Source organism: Artemia franciscana, chromosome 7, assembly GCF_032884065.1.
Source record: "Artemia franciscana chromosome 7, ASM3288406v1, whole genome shotgun sequence".
NCBI classification, from domain to species: domain Eukaryota; kingdom Metazoa; phylum Arthropoda; class Branchiopoda; order Anostraca; family Artemiidae; genus Artemia; species Artemia franciscana.
The window spans coordinates 34,712,694-34,730,873 of NC_088869.1; the positions used below are offsets into that span (position 1 = coordinate 34,712,694).

At 36.5% G+C, this 18,180-nt stretch overlaps 1 protein-coding gene across 5 annotated transcripts in view; it reads right to left on the bottom strand.

Moving 5' to 3' along the window:
* Nucleotides 1-18,180, bottom strand: part of LOC136029198 (regulator of G-protein signaling 7-like) — a 139,429-nt gene that overhangs the window by 104,761 nt on the left and 16,488 nt on the right. For all 5 annotated transcript variants that reach the window (XR_010617993.1, XM_065707341.1, XM_065707340.1 and 2 more), the window contains exons 4-6: nucleotides 15,561-15,611; nucleotides 9,063-9,169; nucleotides 3,019-3,070 (exon numbers count right to left, since the gene is read on the bottom strand). Coding sequence is in view for 4 of the 5 variants with exons in the window: in XM_065707341.1 (XP_065563413.1) it covers nucleotides 3,019-3,070; nucleotides 9,063-9,169; nucleotides 15,561-15,611 (210 nt within the window). In the remaining variant the exon portion in view is untranslated. The remainder of the gene's footprint in view (nucleotides 1-3,018; nucleotides 3,071-9,062; nucleotides 9,170-15,560; nucleotides 15,612-18,180) is intronic.

An 18,180-nucleotide genomic window follows, 5' to 3' on the forward strand; every position in this document is an offset into this window, starting at 1 on the left:
ACGAATTGCTTAGGTTACAAGACGCTAAAAACCTAAGACACGTAAAACTCACTAAACACCTTTAAAGGTGCCGTAAACCACGCAAGTGTTATCAACAAGCCATTGGGACCCTTCTACTATGTATGCATTCACTGTGCAGTTCTCCAATTTCCCATGGGAAAAGTAGCCAACAAAGATGTTTTACTTGGGGGCTGCTGCCTGCTTTGTCAGATTGCATTCCTGCATCAGCGATTTCCACATGAATTGATTTGGCCTGTTACAAGACATCACTTGCTCTTTGAAGAGTTCCACAAACACTATCAATCACCAAATTTTCATATTACCACCCATTCCACAAAAAACCTATATGCCCCAAGGCATAAATTACAGCTGTTGCCCCTGGGCTCTCGTGGTTGCATCCACCTTGAAGGCATGGCTATAGGCTCTTTGGACTATCAAACAGTTCGTGGTAACGAACTGTAGTAAGGAGCGACCCGGCTCAATAGTAACCGAAACTCTAAAAAATGGAATTTTGATACCAATAGTTACATCAAAAGAATCGCATTTTAATGCTGATTTTATATATACAAGTTTCATCAAGATCAGTTATACCCATCAAAAGTTACGAGCCTTAGAAAATTTGCCTCATTTTAGGAAATAGGAAAAACACCCCCTAAAAGTCATACAATCTTAACGAAAATCACACCATCAGATTCGGCGTATCAGAGAACCTTGTTGTAGAAGTGTCAAGCTCCTATCTATAAAAATGTGGAATCTCGCATTTTTTGCCAGAAGACAGGTCACGGATGCGTGTTTATTTGTTTGTTTTTTTGTTTTGTTTTTTTTTTTCCCAGGGGTGATCGTATCGACTGAGTGGTCCTAGAATCTTGCGAGAGGGCTCATTCTAACGGAAATTAAAAGTTTTAGTGCCCTTTTTAAGTGACCAAAAAAATTTAAGGGCACCTAGGCCCCCTCCCACACTCATTTTTCCCTCAAAGTCACCAGATAAAAATTTTGAGATAGCCATTATATTAACCATAGTCGAAAAACCTAATAGCCATGTCCTTAGGGACGACTTACTCCCCCGCAGTCCCCGTGGGAGGTGCTGCAAGTTGAAAACTTTGACCTGTGTTTGCATATAGTAATGGTTACTGGGAAGTGTACAGACATTTTCAGGGGGATTTTTTTGGTTGAGGGGGGGGGGCCGTGGGAGGACATTTCCATGGAGAGACTTCTCATGGGGGAAGAGAATGTCAATGAAGGGGACGCAGGATTTTCTAGCTTTATTTGAAAAAACAATGAAAAAATAAATATGAAATTTGTTTCTACTGAAAGTAAGGAACAGCATTAAAACATAAAACGAACAAAAAGTATTACGCATATGAGGTGTTTACCTCCTCGTTATACATCACTCTTTACGCTAAATTATTTTTAGTAATTTCAACTATTTATTCTACGGCCTTTGTGATTCAGAGGTCATTCTTAAGGAATTGGGACACAATCTAAGCTTTAGTGTAAAGAGCGAGATATCGACGAGGGTTGAACCCCCTCAAATACGCAAAAAAAAACATACTAATATAAAAGTTCGTTACGTAAGTTAATTCGTAAGTTACGTATTTTTTTTTTACCAATGAAAACGTTTGTAAAAAATTAAAAGTTCTAGTTGCTTTTTTAAGTAATCAAAAACTTGGAGGGCAACTAGGCCTCCTCCTTCGCTTCTTTTTTCTCAAAATCTTCCGATTAATTGCAATTAATTAATATGCAAATTTCCTTTTAATTATTTATGTGCGGAGAGCCAAGATAAAAACATGCATTAATTCAAAAACGTCCAGAAATTAGATTAAAAAAACAATTTTTTGTAACGGAAAGTAAGGAGCGACATTAAAACTTAAAACGAACAGAAATTACTCCGTATATGAAAGGGGCTTTTCCTCCTCAACGCCCCGCTCTTTACGCTAAAGTTTCTTACTGTTTTAAAAAGTAGAGTTAAGAGAAAGGGTCAAACTTTAGCGTAAAGAGCGAGACGTTGAGGGGGAAAAGCCCCTTTCATATACGGAGTAATTTCTGTTCGTTTTAAGTTTTAATGTCACTCCTTACTTTCCATTACAAAAACTTGTTTTTTTTAATTTATTCTGAACAAAACGGCTATTTCACAATTTCGATTGGATACAGCTGGGGAAAGGGGGTGTCAGAAGGGGGGGGGGGATGGCTGCTTTTCATTACTGTTGACTCTTAAAAGGGAACTATAACTTTACACTATCAATCAAATGAGCCTTCTCCAAAGTTCATACAACCAGCCCTTCTACAAAAACGTTATGTCCCCCCGGGGCAAAAATTACAACCCATGGCCAAAGACTCTGAGGGCTGTGTCAACCATAAAGGCCTTGTTATGTGATATTTGGACTATTTTAAAACTAATGGATATATCAAATTTCTAACAGATGTATTTGGGGAAAAGAGGACTTAAGGGGGGCGACTAGTTGCCCTCTGATGACTTTGACTCTTAAAAAGGGCACTAAAACTTGTCATTTCCAATCTAATGAGCCCCTTCCAAAGTTTTTACGATCACCCTTTTCATACAAACCTTATACACTCCCGGGCATAACTTACAACCCTTGCCCCAAGGGCTGTGGGGGGGGTTCAAAATCAAAGGGATAATTACTTGACCTTTCAAATACGCTGAACAAAACGGCTATCTAAAAATTTCAAATATATTTGCGGAAATAATTGGCGTGGAGGGGGCCTGGTTGCCCTCCAATCACTTTCAACTATTAAGAGGGGCACTAGAACTTGCAATTTCCGATCGAATGAACCGCTTTCTAAGTTTCAATGACAACTACTTTGTACAAAGTGCCCTGGTTTAAAAAATTCAAAAAAATAATACATTGTGCCCGCATTGCTTTTTACTTAGGCAGTGCTATCGCGCTGCCTATGATAGAAATCATTATAACGTGGGAATGCTCTTTTCTGCATCGCCAAAATTGAGCAGTTTATAAATCCTGAAACTACTTAGCATCATTGAAAAACATTAAAACTTACCGTAATCTGTGTTATCCGGCTCCCAGCAGTTGGAAGGCCAAAAATAAGGAGTCTGAAAAAGTATATACGAGTTGAATATTTAACATTTCAATGCTGTGAAACATATTCACAAAAATGCGCACACAATCCATAAAAAATAAAAAGCAGAGGAAAATGAAACCATGATTATTTTGGTTTTATGCCCTCATTACCTTATAGAGATTATATTCATTGCATTTATGTAGTTCCTTCACGTGTTTGAAGATGGCGAATATTCTTGAGTGTACTTTAGGATGGGCCTTGTCAAATTGGCTTCTAAAAAATGGTTAATACTTGCTAACGATAAAAAAAATGTTATTTTTGGGGATTGTTTTAAGCTCTTTTCCTTTAATTTAGAGGATGTTATTATGAATTTGTAAAGTAAAGGGTAGATCATGTTGGATCCAATCATTCACAGATTTTTTGGTGGATATTGAAACAATTGACTACTAAGAGACTCATGAACGATCTAGCATTGCAATCATACTGTATGAGTGACGGGCGTATGCCAGTTAAAACAGATTTTTTTGAGAATAGAGCTGGAATTGTCTCCCCAGATAGACATCACTTGCCTTTTACAAGCTCATTCAAAGAGCTTATTAACAAGGTTATAACAAAAGCTTATTTGCTTGTTTTCTGAATTATACGTGCCACGTCTCGTGATTGGAACTTTACATATAAAGCAGTATATACCTTGGAAATTATGATAGAAATAGACACATTTCGTTTTTCCATGAAGTTTCAGACTCGACAAGTAAGAAAACTCCGGTTATTAGCCATCCATAGAAGTCTGAAATGAGGCATGTATATTGGGGAAGGAGGGTAAGACACAGTGGCGGATCTAGTTGAGGGGAAGGAGGCGCGTGCCCCCCATAATATAGTGGCAGATTTGGGGCTGGGACCACTTGTCCTGTTGGGATTGGGACGATGTAACACTTAAAAGTTACTTTTTGTAATTGATTTTCAATAGTTGAATTATTAATAAGTTTTTAATTGTTAAGACTGTTTCTTTTTTCAAACAAGTTTGAAATAGATTCTCAGTTACTTTGTGTGGTCTGACTAATTTGAATTTATCCAGTGATTCTTTTCGTATTACCACAAAAGCGAACTGGGAGGCGAAAATCTTCATTTCGTAAGACGAAGTAGGGGAAACGTAAAATCCTAACTTCTTTAGGCTGTCGAAATCATATTTCAGGATTGTACTGCCACAACACAGTTGAAAAATTTAATATTTAAGCGTCTTTTTACTGTTAAAGATTTGTTTTCGAGTCTTGCTATGGCACAGAGGTTAAAAAACTGATATCATTACTTTTCTTGGCCGTCACAAAATTTAGACTTGCTTTCTCAGCGAAGCCGAATGGTTTTTACAACATTGATGTTTTTCGAGGATGTTTATCATAGATTGTAAATGCAGGAGAAGTGCAAATATATTGTTAATTTACGTTTTAGATTTTGGTTAGCAAACGGTGGCCACTTTGCTGTCTATTTCATCTAACTAAAGCTCAGCATTATATGACATATCACCCCTCTGTTCTTCCTAAAACATTAAAGTGAAGGTCAAACTCTTTAGAAATATTTGAACTTTAATAAAGGTTCGTATAAGTATAGACTTAAAAATAGGATGTGAGTCAAAACACTTTCAAGGTCCGAATAATCATTTAAAAAAAATTGTTCATAAAAGAAGGCAAATAATTATGTTTTAATTTTTTTTATTTAGCTGGTATAGATAGGTCTCTGAATTCTCAGTTTGAATAAGTGGAATGGCATCGATTTTTTTCCCAACATTTATTAGTGAAATGTTAAAAATGTAAAAAAGTAAAAACTGAATTATTAATGAAATGTTTATGTAAATGCTACATATATTTGTCCATGAAAGTGTATATACTGCTATATACACCGCTGAGGATTTTATACTTATTTACGTACCGTACATAACATCCTACCCAAGACTTATAAATCAACTTTTTACATGATTACATAAAAAAAAACTAGTTTTATTAACTGAAAGTAAGGAGCGACATTAAAACTTAAAACGAACAGAAATTACTCCGTATATGAAATGAGTTGTCCCCTCCGCAATCCTTCGCTCTTTACGCTAAAGCTTTTAATTGTTTTAAAAAGCAAAATTGTGGCAAAGAGTCAAACTATAGCGTAAAGAGCGAGGGATTGCGGAGGGGACAACCCATTTCATATACGGAGTAATTTCTGTTCGTTTTACGTTTTAATGTCGCTCCTTATTTTCAGTTAAAAAAAACTAGTTTTTTATGCAATTTCCGAACGTTTTTGAATTAATGCATGTTTGGTTTAGACTCTCCACACATAAATTATTAAAATGAAATTTGCATATTAATTCCTTTTTTGGCTAAATGGCTTTCTCTTAGTTTTGATCAGACGACTTTGAGAAATAAGGGATGGGGAAAGAGGCCTAGTTGCCATGCAATTTTTTTTCGGTTACATAAAAAGGCAACTATAAATTTTAATTTTTAACAAATTTTTTTATTAGTAAAAAATATACGTAACTTAAGAATTAACTTACGTAATAAACTTTTATATTCTTTAATTTTTATTATGTAAATGAGGGGGTTTGTACCCTCGTTAATACCTCGTTATTTACACTAAATCATAAGTTTTGTCCCAATTCCTTAGAATAAATAGTTGAAATTACTAAAAAATACTATAGCATAAAGAGCGAGGTATTTATCTCCTTCTAAATACCTCACTCTTTATGCTAAAGTATTTTTAGAACCCCTCATATGCGTAATAATCTCTGTTCGTTTTAAGTTTCATTGCTACTCTTTTCTTTCAATTGAAAAAACTTTTCCATGTGTATTTTTTCATTGTTTTTTTATAGTAATTTTAGAAAATTTTGCGCCCTTTTCATTGAATTTCTGTTCCCTCATTACATATTTCTCCAAGGAAAGATCCTCCCACATAGCCCCCTCCCCTCAATCCCACCCCCAAAACCAAAAAAAAAATTCCCCTGAAGACGGCTGTACACTTTGCCAATAACCATCATAATATGTAAACACTGGTCGAAGTTTGTAACTTGCAGCCCCTCCCCCAGTTTTTTACTGTTTTAAAAAGAAGAATTGAGAGAAAGAGTCAAACTTTAGCGTAAAGAGCGAGGCTTTGATGAGGAAGCAGCCTCTTTCATATACGAAGTAATTTCTGGTCGTTTTAAGTTTTAATGTCGCTCCTTACTTTCAGTTAAAAAAACTTGTTTTTTTTATTTAATAAATAGATATGGCGGGAGTAGAAAGAGAAAAATATACCTTTTTTATTATAAGATTATGAATTCTGTAATTTAAGCAATATATATTGCACTTTAAAAAGTGAAAGATGGGCTACATTGTCATAAAAATTGAAATTTTGCCTAGTAAATTTTTGAGCTTTCATCAAAGTAGACACTATTTATTAAAAACTGTTTTTAAAAAGAAATTGCGATTAGTTATTGTTTTATTGCCTATCCTTAATACCCTTTATTTAAATGTCTTCTATTCATTTCTATCTCTTTGTTCGATGTTTCTTGTTTAAATATCATTTTTTTTCTGAAGATAGTGAACAGCTTTTTATTCTTTTATGGCAGGGTGGTATCATATTTTTACATTTTTTAATTTCGACAGATATTTTAGAACTTTAACCCTCATCAGATTTTAGATTAAATTTAAGGCAATTTCAACTACCTACCTACGACGTATAATTGTTGAGGTTCGCTTTAAATTGCTGGTATTTCTTTGTTTACAAGTATATCGAAGCAACCTATTATGCACCCCCGCTAAATAATTCTGGATCCCCCCCTACTGAGAATTGAGGAAAAGGGAATTTGGGACCTTATCCATGACTCAGTTTTTCGCTAGTTTTAGTACAGTTTTTTGTATGTTCCCCATACAAAAAATAAAAGACAATCACAATATGATCATTGCGTTTGTTTAATTATCTGATTGAACATCTTAAGCTTCTTGGATAATTTTACTAATAAACTGTCACAGTACATTCTGGAATCGATATTCCAACTACTGATTAAAATATCAAAAATTGGAGAGTGAGAACATACGAAGGATAGTCCCTAATTTAACAAGGATGGATCATTCAGTTTTGCAGATATTGTAAAGCAACTTAAAAACTCCCAAAAGTTCGTGGTAACAAACTGTAGGTATGAAGCGAATTCGCCAAATAGTATTAATAAAAATAGAATTTTGGTAACAATAGACACGCGTCAAATTGGTATTTTATGCTGATTTAAAATTTATAAAATTCAAGTTTAATGTTACCCATCAAAAGCTAGGAGCTTGAGAAAGCTTGCCCAATTCCTGAATATTGGGAGCAATACTCCCAAAAGCCTATGATTCTTAATGAAAATCGCACCGTCAGATTCAATGAATATAAGAACACCACTGTAGAGGTTTCAAGTTCGAATCTGCAAATACGTGAAATTTTGTATTTATTGATAGAAAAAAGATCACTGATGTGTGTTAATTTGTAGTGTTTTTTCTAGGGATGATCTTATTGAACTAAAGGTCCTAGAGGATATGATGCAGGTTCATTCAAAAGGAAATTGAAAGTTCCAGTACCCTTTTAAGATGACCAATAATTTTGAAGGGCGACATGCCTTCTTCCCACGCCCTTGCCCCCTAAAATCTTTCGATCAAAATTTTGAGATAGCTATTTTGTTCTGCTTAGTTGAAAGGTCCAATAACTAAGCTTCTGGGGATGACAAGACCCCAGCCCCACCCCCGGCCTCTAGGAAAACGGCTGTAAGTTATGAAATGTATTTATATATACATATTTTCCTTAGTTTACATATAGAAGCGTAGGGTCATTTCAGTTTTTTGGGGAGGGAAGGAATTTTCAGTGTTGAAAGAGATATTCCATGAAGAGAGTTTTCAGTCTGAGGAAAGTTTTTTTTGGGGATTTTTCTGGGGAAATTTAACATGAGTGATTTTGCCAGAATTCTTATAAGAAATTCTTTTTATTTGTCTTGATTTATCTATGGAGGCTCAATTTTATACTTAGAGATGTTCTGTGGAATTGTCCAGGGGAAATTTTCAGGCGATTTGGAATTATCCGGGATATTTTTCTGTATGGGGGAAGGGAGTTTTGCGGCAGAAACTATCTCTGGGGAATTTTCCGCAGGAGAAATCATTTATGGGGAAGTTGCCGCAGGTGAAACTTTCCATTGAGACGAGGGATTTACGGGAAAAGTTTTCCAGTGAAGGGGTAGTTTCCGTTATGATTTGGAAAACAACCAGAAATTAGAAAAAACTTTTTCAAATGAAAGTAGGCTACGAAGAATTTCCTATCGAGATTATCTATAGGATACGTTCTGGGTCAGTTGAAAAAGCAAGTTTTTTTTTGCTTACTGCAAACCAGTGGTATTTTGCTTACTTATACATGGATATTCCAAGATAAAAACTGGCGTATAAGTCATAACTAACTAAACACGTTTTTAAAAATCGGGAAAATTCACATTTATTTTCTCAAACCAGGTGAGTTAGAAAAACAAAAGTTTGTTTTTAATGTTTTTGGATACTTTTTGTAACACTCAAATCTTGTATTAGGATTGAACTTTATAGCCCTGTATGACCATCACTTTGATCTGTGGTGATCGATATTTTATTACCAATGTTCACACTTGCATAGTTAACCATAACATTTTGTTCACCAAGTTCACCAAGTTCACCAAGAAGTGTCAAAGGTACTTTTTCAGTATTAAAGTATTTGAAAGACGAAAGAAATTTGAGTTTTTTCTCGCAGTTCATGAATTTATGGTATTATAATTTATGTTGTTTGTTTAATCAAAGTAGATGTCGCGGTAATTTCTAGAAACGGTTAGTATCGAGCGGAGGCCACAACGCACAGAAGTGGTTTTTACAAGCGATCTGAAGCTGAAGCCACACCAAACAAAACAAAATATTTAACAATTATTTATATTCTAGGATTCAGTAGTAAAAGGGTAAAGCTTCTTTATAATTACCATGATAAACAAAAGTCACTTACAAATATAATTGTAAAATTTAAAAGGATACCTGAAAACGATACAGCGTATTATCATTCTTGACAGTAAGAATATGCTCCTCAATTGGAAAATAATAACCATGGGCTGCCATAAGATGAGCCAGGTGAAGAGCCTCAACTGTAAAAATTAAATTCGTGAAAAAGGAAGCAAACAAGCAGGAAATCCCATCAGAGGGAGGGGAGGGGGTCTGCATAATGGAAAATTTTACAAGAAGTAAAACAGCATTTAGTTACTATTTTAATTGCAAATAGTTTAGATAAACCATGTTGGTAACATATATTTATTGCCTAACTAGATTTCTGATTTTGTGTCTAGGTATTTTCTTCTTCGATATTATTCTGAAGCCAAGTCGATGGCTATTATAATTTGGCTTAATTAAAGGTAAAAACTAGACCTACGTTGCCTGGGCAACGTGAAGTGTTGCGGCAACCTTTGTTCGGCTTTGCCGATTAAAGTGTTGCGAGAGCAACACTTTGGTTTTGTTTCTTCGCTATCGGTTAAATGCTGAAGTTGTCAAAACTATCAAAGCTTTCAAAACGGCATATTCAAAGAAGAACACAATCAGTAATCACATGATCAAATTCTTCAGCGTTGAAAAAACAACAGCAAAAGAATATCGGAAAAAGGGACTAAATTGAGTTTGCAGCCAGTTGAACTTTATCCTTTTCAATCGTAGACATCGTGACGGATGGAAACTTGGAACATTATCTTATATAATCTAGTTGGTATTATAAAGCTATCCGTAACTTTTCAGGATCAAATACCATAGATGTGCACCAATTTGCACAAATTTGTAGCCCCTCATGAACCTCCTCTAGCAACCCATTCTTGCTTACAAGTCCCTCTTCCGTGAGAGACAAAGAATAACACAATCAGTAATCAGATGATCAAAGGCTATTCCTCAGGGTTGAAAAAAAAAAAATATTGGAAGAAGGGACTAAATTGACTTTGCAGCCAGTTGAACTTTATCCTTTGCACACCATAGGCTCTGGCTCGAGGACAAGCAAAAACCATCCTTTTTGGCCCCAGGCAAGAGTCGTACGGAGCTTTCCAAAATATAATGTCATATTCATCAATCCGGCCCGAGGTCCACACTAACAGCCGATTATTACTTACTAGGCCCCTAAATGTCACTTTGCAGCCGGTTGAACTTTATCCTTTTCAATCGTAGACATCGTGACGGATGGAAACTTGGAACATTATCTTATGTAATCTAGTTGGTATTATAAAGCTATCTGTAACTTTTCAGGATCAAAATACCATCAGGGACCCATAAATTTCCTGTAATGACTCGCCATCCAGGATCGCTTATTATTGGATGGCGAGTCATTACAGGAAATTTATGGGTCCCTGATTCCATAGATGTGTACCAATTTGCACAAATTTGTAGCCCCTCGTGAGCCTCCTCTAGCAACCGATTCTTACTTACAAGTCCCTCTCCCGGGATATACATCCAAGTTCACCGGAAACAAATAATGGGTACACCAACTAGCAAAAGTTCCAAACCCCTTGTCGCTGATGTCATTGTAGCCTAACAGCCGATTATTACTTACAACTCCCCTACATGTCTTACAATCGGGAACCAAGTTGTTCTTACCATCAATTACACCAGAAACAGATAATAGGTACACCAATCAGCAAAAGTTGCAAACCCCTCATTGCCAAAGATGATTATAAGCTAATAATCGACTGTTGCTTGGAAGTCCCCTACATATCTCACAATTGGTATCGGCCTATTTTTGGTTCAAGTGTGTACCTTACCACTGAAGTTGTCAACCCCTTGAAACTTTCAAACTGGTGTATGTCATGAAGGAATTTTTGTAACAAAAAATGGATGACATATACTTTGATCAGCTCATCAAGGTCTATCGATTGTCATTGAAAAAAAAATTCTAACTGTCTTAGTTCAAAAGTTGACTTTTTTGCCGGAGGCCAACTTTCCAACACCACCACTTAGAAAGGAGCAAAGGATAAGCTCTAATTTCTTTAGCAATGAGAGAACTTTTAAAGTTTAAGAAGTATATCTGATACCATTTCTCTATTGCAATCCCAAGTAGAAAAAAAAGAATGGTAAAGTCAGCTGAAATCACGAACAGAAATGGCTAGATTAATAGATGGCAGCACTTTCGGACCCGTGGGAAAATCGCACTTTTTTGTTTCTGTAAATTTTTCTATTTATCACTCAAAGAAGATATATTGGCTGTGGGGCCGGGGAACTACCGCATATATTTAACACTTATAGATTTTAGTCCATCTTCAATTTGAAACTGGTTCCTGCCTGCTTGCCTGCTAGAACGGAGCTTTCCACTCGAAAGCAGAAACATGGTTTGATGAAACGAAAGCTTGGCTGAACAAATTCAGATAATCCTCTCTGACATAGGCTATATAACTCCACTTCACTTCGCACACCATAGGCTCTGGCTCGAGGACAAGCAAAAACCATCCTTTTTGGCCCCAGGCAAGAGTTCTACGGAGCTTTCCAAAATGTAATGTCATATTCATCAATCCGGCCTGAGGTCCACACTTTCCGTAAAAACCGCACAGGTTAGACCCTTACCAGTTTCCAGGAATAAGCTGAGATCGGCGGCATAGGGAAAAAAAAACAAAAAAAACCGGGACAAAACCAAAGTGTTGCTCTCGCAACACAATAAGTAGGGAGAAAAACCCTAAAAAAAGACCACTACCCATTTAACATCCAGGATTAAAAATTTTTTTAATTAAAAATATTTTCTTTATGTAAATTTTATTTAAGAAATCATGAATTGAAGCACCACTAAATAAACACCGTCTACCCAGGTAGGACACGTGGCAATAGCTTGAGAGTATTTTACTGACATTGGCTAGAGGCAAAACATACAAAGTGACTTCTGACTGTCACTGGACGCCATTTTTGACAACGAACCAACCTGTCCATCTTGCCTTTTGGATGTTACGCACTGTGGACACAGCCTGGTTGCACAAATGGTGTTATAAGAACCCTTCATACATACAATATTGACATAGCGGCCTTATCTGAAGCCAGATTGACAGGCTCTGGATCTATTTTAGTTGATGACTATGAAGTTTTATTTTCTGGCACAGAAAAGAAGCACGAAGCCGGTGTTACCCTCGAAGCTGGCGATGCTTGAATTCGTCTCCAAAAACGAAAGAATGGTGAAAGGCCGTTCCGCAGTTCGCAATCAAAGCTGATAGTCATTATTGCGTATGCTCCGACTAATGAAGCCAACAATTTCAAGACAGACCGTTTCTGTTACGAACTTAACGATGGCGTCAATTTGGTACCTAACCAAGATATTTTAGTTACATGTGGCGGTTTTAGCGTCGAGGTCGGCAATAACTGTTTTCATGCACCTGAAGTGATTTGACAACATGGTTTGGGTGTCATCAATGATAATGGCGTGTAGTTGATAAATATATGTGCTGGCCATGGCCAAATTGTTGGTGGCTTGTGCTTTTCCCACCTGGAAATGCGCAAGTATACTTGGACTTGCACTGATTGACCACCAAAGCTAAATTAATTACCTGTTGATCAGGAAGTGACACAGACGATGTTTAGAGGTCTGCGTCCCTTTCGTGGTGCTGATTCGTTCTCTGATCACCAACTAGTGATCACCCGTTTCAAGCTGAAGCTAAAGAATGTTGTGGCTTCTAAATGAATCTTAAGAAATTTTGATGTTTAGAAGGCAAGGGACAAAGAAATTTGAAACAAATATCGTCTATCCCTCTCCTATAAATATTCTTGCCTTGTTTGTGAGGAGAAGGCAGCATCTGTTGGTGAAATATGGATCCAGATCGTGGAAAACATACAAAGTGTAGCTGAAGAGATTCTTAGTTTTGGAAAAAAGAAAAAGAACAACAGTGGATAAGGGATACTTCTTGGAAACTCCTGTGACCTCAATGCTACCTCTGAATATAAGGACTATCTAACAGATAAGTACAAAGAAGCCCACAAAACTGTATATAGGTCACCTAGAGTGGATAAAGGTTGCTTCTACAAGGCAGAAGTTGCCAAAGCCAAGGTTGATACCAGTAAAGGTGATGTCAGCATAGGTTATAGCCTAACGAAAGAGATCACAGGAGATTTAGAAAAGCCTGATACTGCGATTGAGCGTAAATTGGGACGACTGCGAACACACAGACAAGAAATCGGTAATAGATTGAAGGGGTATTTCAATGAAATATTAGACTTTGTCCCTCCTGCAAATCCCCAAGATGGTCGAGCCCTTTTCCAATTGGACATAGGTACAGAGCCTATTAGTTTACATGAAGTATAGACTGTAATACGTAAACTGAAGAAGCTGATATCGACAGTATACAGCCTGAACTATTGAAATATGGCACTGGAGTTCTAGATGAGCTGGTACACCAAGTATTAATACAATTATGGAACACTGAGGATATTCACACAGATTGACTATAATGCTTGTGGTAAAACTCTTTAAGAAAGTTAAAACTGCTGACTGTGACAATCGTGAGGTATCACTCTAGAGTCTGAAGGAAGTAAAGTCCTTGGCCAAGTACTCTTGAATCGCATCCAGACAAAAATTGGCGCTATGCTCATCGATGAACAGCATGGCTTCTGACCAAGTATGTCATGTGCTGACTTGATCTTCAGTCTTAGAGTAATTGCTTACTGAAGAATCCAATGAATGGCAGACTAAAATCATAATGGCTTTCATCGATTTCTTGCAGGTTTTTGACTCAGTCCACAGAGATTCACTGTGGAAAATAATGCGCTACTATGGATTCCCTGAAAAAATTTATAAAATTATAATAGCATTATATGATGAATTATAGTGTGCTGTTCCGACTAAAATCGTAATGGCTTTCATCGATTTCTTGCAGGTTTTTTACTCAGTCTACAGAGATTCGCTGTGGAAAGTAATGCGCTACGATGGATTCCCTGAAAAAATTGACAAAATTATAATAGTAACATTATAATTATAATTAATTATAACATCATATTATATATGATGAATTATAATGTGCTGTTCCGACTGACCATGGGGACCTGACTGCCTAGTTTAATGTCAACTGAGGCGTTAAACAGGGGTGCATCATGTCCCTAATACTATTTACAATATTCATTAACTTTATTCTGCGGACGTGTAACTTCATGTGTGGCTTCCAGTTGAACAAGTCATACTTTGTTTGATGCAGACTTCGCAGACGATGTAGCGTTCCTTTCTCACTGAAGGGAGAAGCTTCAGTATAACATAAATGAGCTCTCAAAAGTAGGTGAACGAAGAAGTTTGGCAATAAGCACGCAGAACACAAAATCCTGCATAATAATCTGAATAAACTACCTGCTGAGCCGCTGATAGTTAAAGCAAATGAAATTGAAGAAGTTAAAATATTTAGATATGTTGGGAGTCTATTGAGCACTGATGGAATTCCTGAGCGTGAAATTTCTACACATATCACGTGCGCAGAAAGCGCCTTTGATATGTTAAGAAACGTATGGAAAAGTACCAATTTATCTTTGAAGCTGAAAATTGAGGCTCTTCAGTATTATTATCCAATCAGTGCTAATGTATGGTTGTGAAAACTGGGCGCTTAAAATGCAGTTAGAGAAAAGAATCCAAAGTTTTGAAAATAATTGTCTTCAACGAATTCTCGCAAGCAGCTGGACGGACAAAATTACAAACTCAAAAGAAGACTTAACAGGTGATATTGGGGACACATGGTTAGAATGGGCAGCAATCGCTTGCCCCATGATGTTTGGCGTTGGACTTCTCCCACAATTCAACGGCACGGATGACAGAAGGCTAAACTTGGACGATGCCTTGAAAATGACACAGCGCTCATAAGAACAACCATTGATTATCTTTGGCTCAAGACGCAGAAAAGTTCATCCTGGAGAGGCATCGTTGCCACCTTATGTGCAGACCAGCGTGGGAAGTCCCAAGTCTAAGCAAGTAAGTAATCCAGCTTGAATTGCCTCAATGATATTATATATGTGCTATACTTTTCTTCCCATTCAAAAGGTACTTGGCCATTGCTATTTCTGCTGCAAAAACTCTGCTCTTAGTTTTGCTTCACTATCCTCCATCTCCCTCTTAATTTGCAATATTGTGAAACCACTCTTCTTTTTAATAATCAGAAAATAATTAAAAATAAAGATACTTTCAAGCAATATCTTATTTAGAACTAAGAAATCAATTAGCTTTCAACCAGCCTTAATTAAAGATTTAATTCAAGCCTTAATTCAACCTTTATATGAACTGAAATTCTTTGACACCCCGAATTGGCAAGAGCGTATGATAAAGTAATTCATGTCATATTCATTCAGAGAATTTGTTAATATTTACTGGAATCATCGTATATTAGAGCGCAAGGTCAAACGGCTAGCACAACGGGAAAAAGAGCATTTAGCACTATATAAAATGCGAGTTGTGATATTCTCTTCAGAAAGATTTTTGACTGCTGCGTTGGAACCTATCCTTCTTTGACCCTAAAGGTCTATTATACTTTCATTCTTGGAAAATAAGTGAGGAAAAAAGCTCACCTTGATCTAAAACATCGATATTGCGCACCATCCAGTTGATCAAATCTGCACCTGCAAGAAATGTCAGTAAAGTAAAGTGAAACAAATGTTGGAACTGTGGAAATTAGCTAAAATGAATTTTTTCACGCGTTTTTATATCATCATACTCTTCGTTGTGCACGATTAAATTACACTTCTGTCATAACTAATGAATTATAGCCTATGCTTATTTCCCTATTGTCTATATTCTTAAAAGGAGCAACAATTGCTACTAAAATTTTTAAAAGGTCTATGCAGGAAAACATTACCTAGGTAGCTGAATCTTGTACTATTTACTTTATTACTACAAAAACAAACTTCTTTGGTAGCTCTGATATATTTACACTTGCCTCCTAATTTACTATTAGTTTTACTCGTTTATTTTTCCTTCTAGAATTTCAAATCTTATTTTGTCTCACAGCTTACAGCTAGTTTTTTTATTCTCCTCTGCATACTCCAAAAGCTTTAGCTTTATACCCTGCAACATTATTGAGATATTCCAGATACGCTTTGTTGAAAACCTGGATAGACATAGTGCACTTTGATGTAATTCACCATCCCCCCCCAATATGCCCAGAAACTCTCAACTTTATTCGCTAAGCACATATTGCCTTTTGACTTTATTCAACATTCCAAACAACAGGCCCTTAAGGTTTGAAAATAAAACCTTAGCCGTTTCACAGATATCGCAGATAAGCCCACCCTTTTGACAATCCTGATTCAAATGGCCTCTTTTTGTTTGTTTCAGCAACCCCCTTAGCATTCCCTGAATTTCCCACATTAATATCCTTAATTTTTTTGGGCGTCCATCATCAAATATTCTCCCTTTACAATGATTAATTTAAAAAACTAAAAACTTTTTTTAATTAATTAAAAAAAAGTATAGATGCGGGGCCCTCACTGCCTAGTTATGCAAATGCACAGGAGTAATGACAGCACTCTCGTAAGCAAAATCACTATAATAGTATCCAAAATGATTCAATTATTTTATTCCGGCAATCAAAAGTGCCCCTAACCCTCTCTTTCCATGCCCTCCTAAAAATGTTATTTATGTACGTTTTTCAGCACGGCGAAAATAATATATTCTTGTTCAGGCTAATAAAACCAAACCATGTACAAGAGTAAATAACTGGGGTATTGAGGACCTTGTTTGATGCAGCTGGGGGCCCTGCCCCGCACTACCATGCCCCCCAAAAAACTAATTTTTTATAGGTTTATAATACTGCAAAAATATTATAATATTGTTCAAGCTAACAAAACCAAACCACTTTAAAGGGAAAATAACTGGGATGTTGGGGACCTTCTTTGATGCTGAAGGGGGCAATGACTCTCTTATCATACCTCCCCCAATAACGTTATTTTCAATAGGTTTTTCAACATTGTAAAAATGGTATGTTGTTGTAAAGTTTAATTAAAGCAAACCATTTCAAAGGGACAATAACAGGGCTGTCGGAGGCTATTTGATAGTTCTGGGGGGCCGTGGCACTCAAAAAACTTACTAAAGATAGATCGAAGGGAATTCTTGGGGTTCCTCCGATGTTGCTGGAGCCATAGCCTTAAGAAATCGTCAACGATAGATCGAGGTGGGCCTTCACCCCCCCCCCCCCAAATCAAATATTACAGGTTTTTAAAATGATGAAAATAATGCTTTCTTTTTCAGCTTGATGTAACCGAAACACTTAAAAGAAAATAAGTTGTTAATATTATTTATAGGTTCACTTAGCAAAATCATCTTCACCACAAACTGAAGGGGACTAACAATCTCTTTGATGGCAGGGAGATAGCTTTTTTGTCAACTGTCAACAACGTTCTGGGAGAGTCTCTGTGCCAGTTGAGACAAAACAGGCTCCAGAAGAGAGTGAACGGGAGGGATTAAACTTATTTTGTGAGGGGGTGAGCCCAGAGTGTATAATTCCCCCAACATTACATCACTATTCAATTTACTTAGTTTTGTGTCCAAGCTGGGTCTTAATTCCAAAATTTCGGTCTGCTAAGTTGTTTCACTCTGCACTACTCCTGGAAAAAATATACTTCTCCAGTTTCCACAGATTTTGTACCCTCTACACTACACGATTGGGGAACAGGGAAGGACTAAAAAGAAAGTGTTTTACAAAATCTCAGGTCCAGCCCACAGTCCCTCGGCGAACGATTGAAACCACGGCAAAGTGAGGAAGGTTTAAAAAGGTCGAGAAAGACCTTATCACTCATTAGTCTCAACTCAGGTGAGAAACAAAAGATATAACTCTAGTCAAAAAAGAAGAAGCAGAAGAAACCAAGAGACAAATTGTTAGATCGAAAAAGAAGATATTTTAATCGACAAAAATGGCATATCTATCGCACAAGGAATCCCACCCGTCAGTCACCGCATCATTGAATCTTTTCAATACAGAAAATGTTGATACTAGAGTAAAATATGGTTACTAAAAACAATTCTACCGACAACAAACTATCTCTGGAAATCTTCATTTTCAAATCTGTTCCAGTTTAATTTCGTAGATTTTACCTCCACAAATATAGATTTGCATGTGATAGTCAATAAATCTAACGATCAATTACCTGCCGATGCTGCCAAGGGGTTATCCTATGAAAATTGTGTACTAAA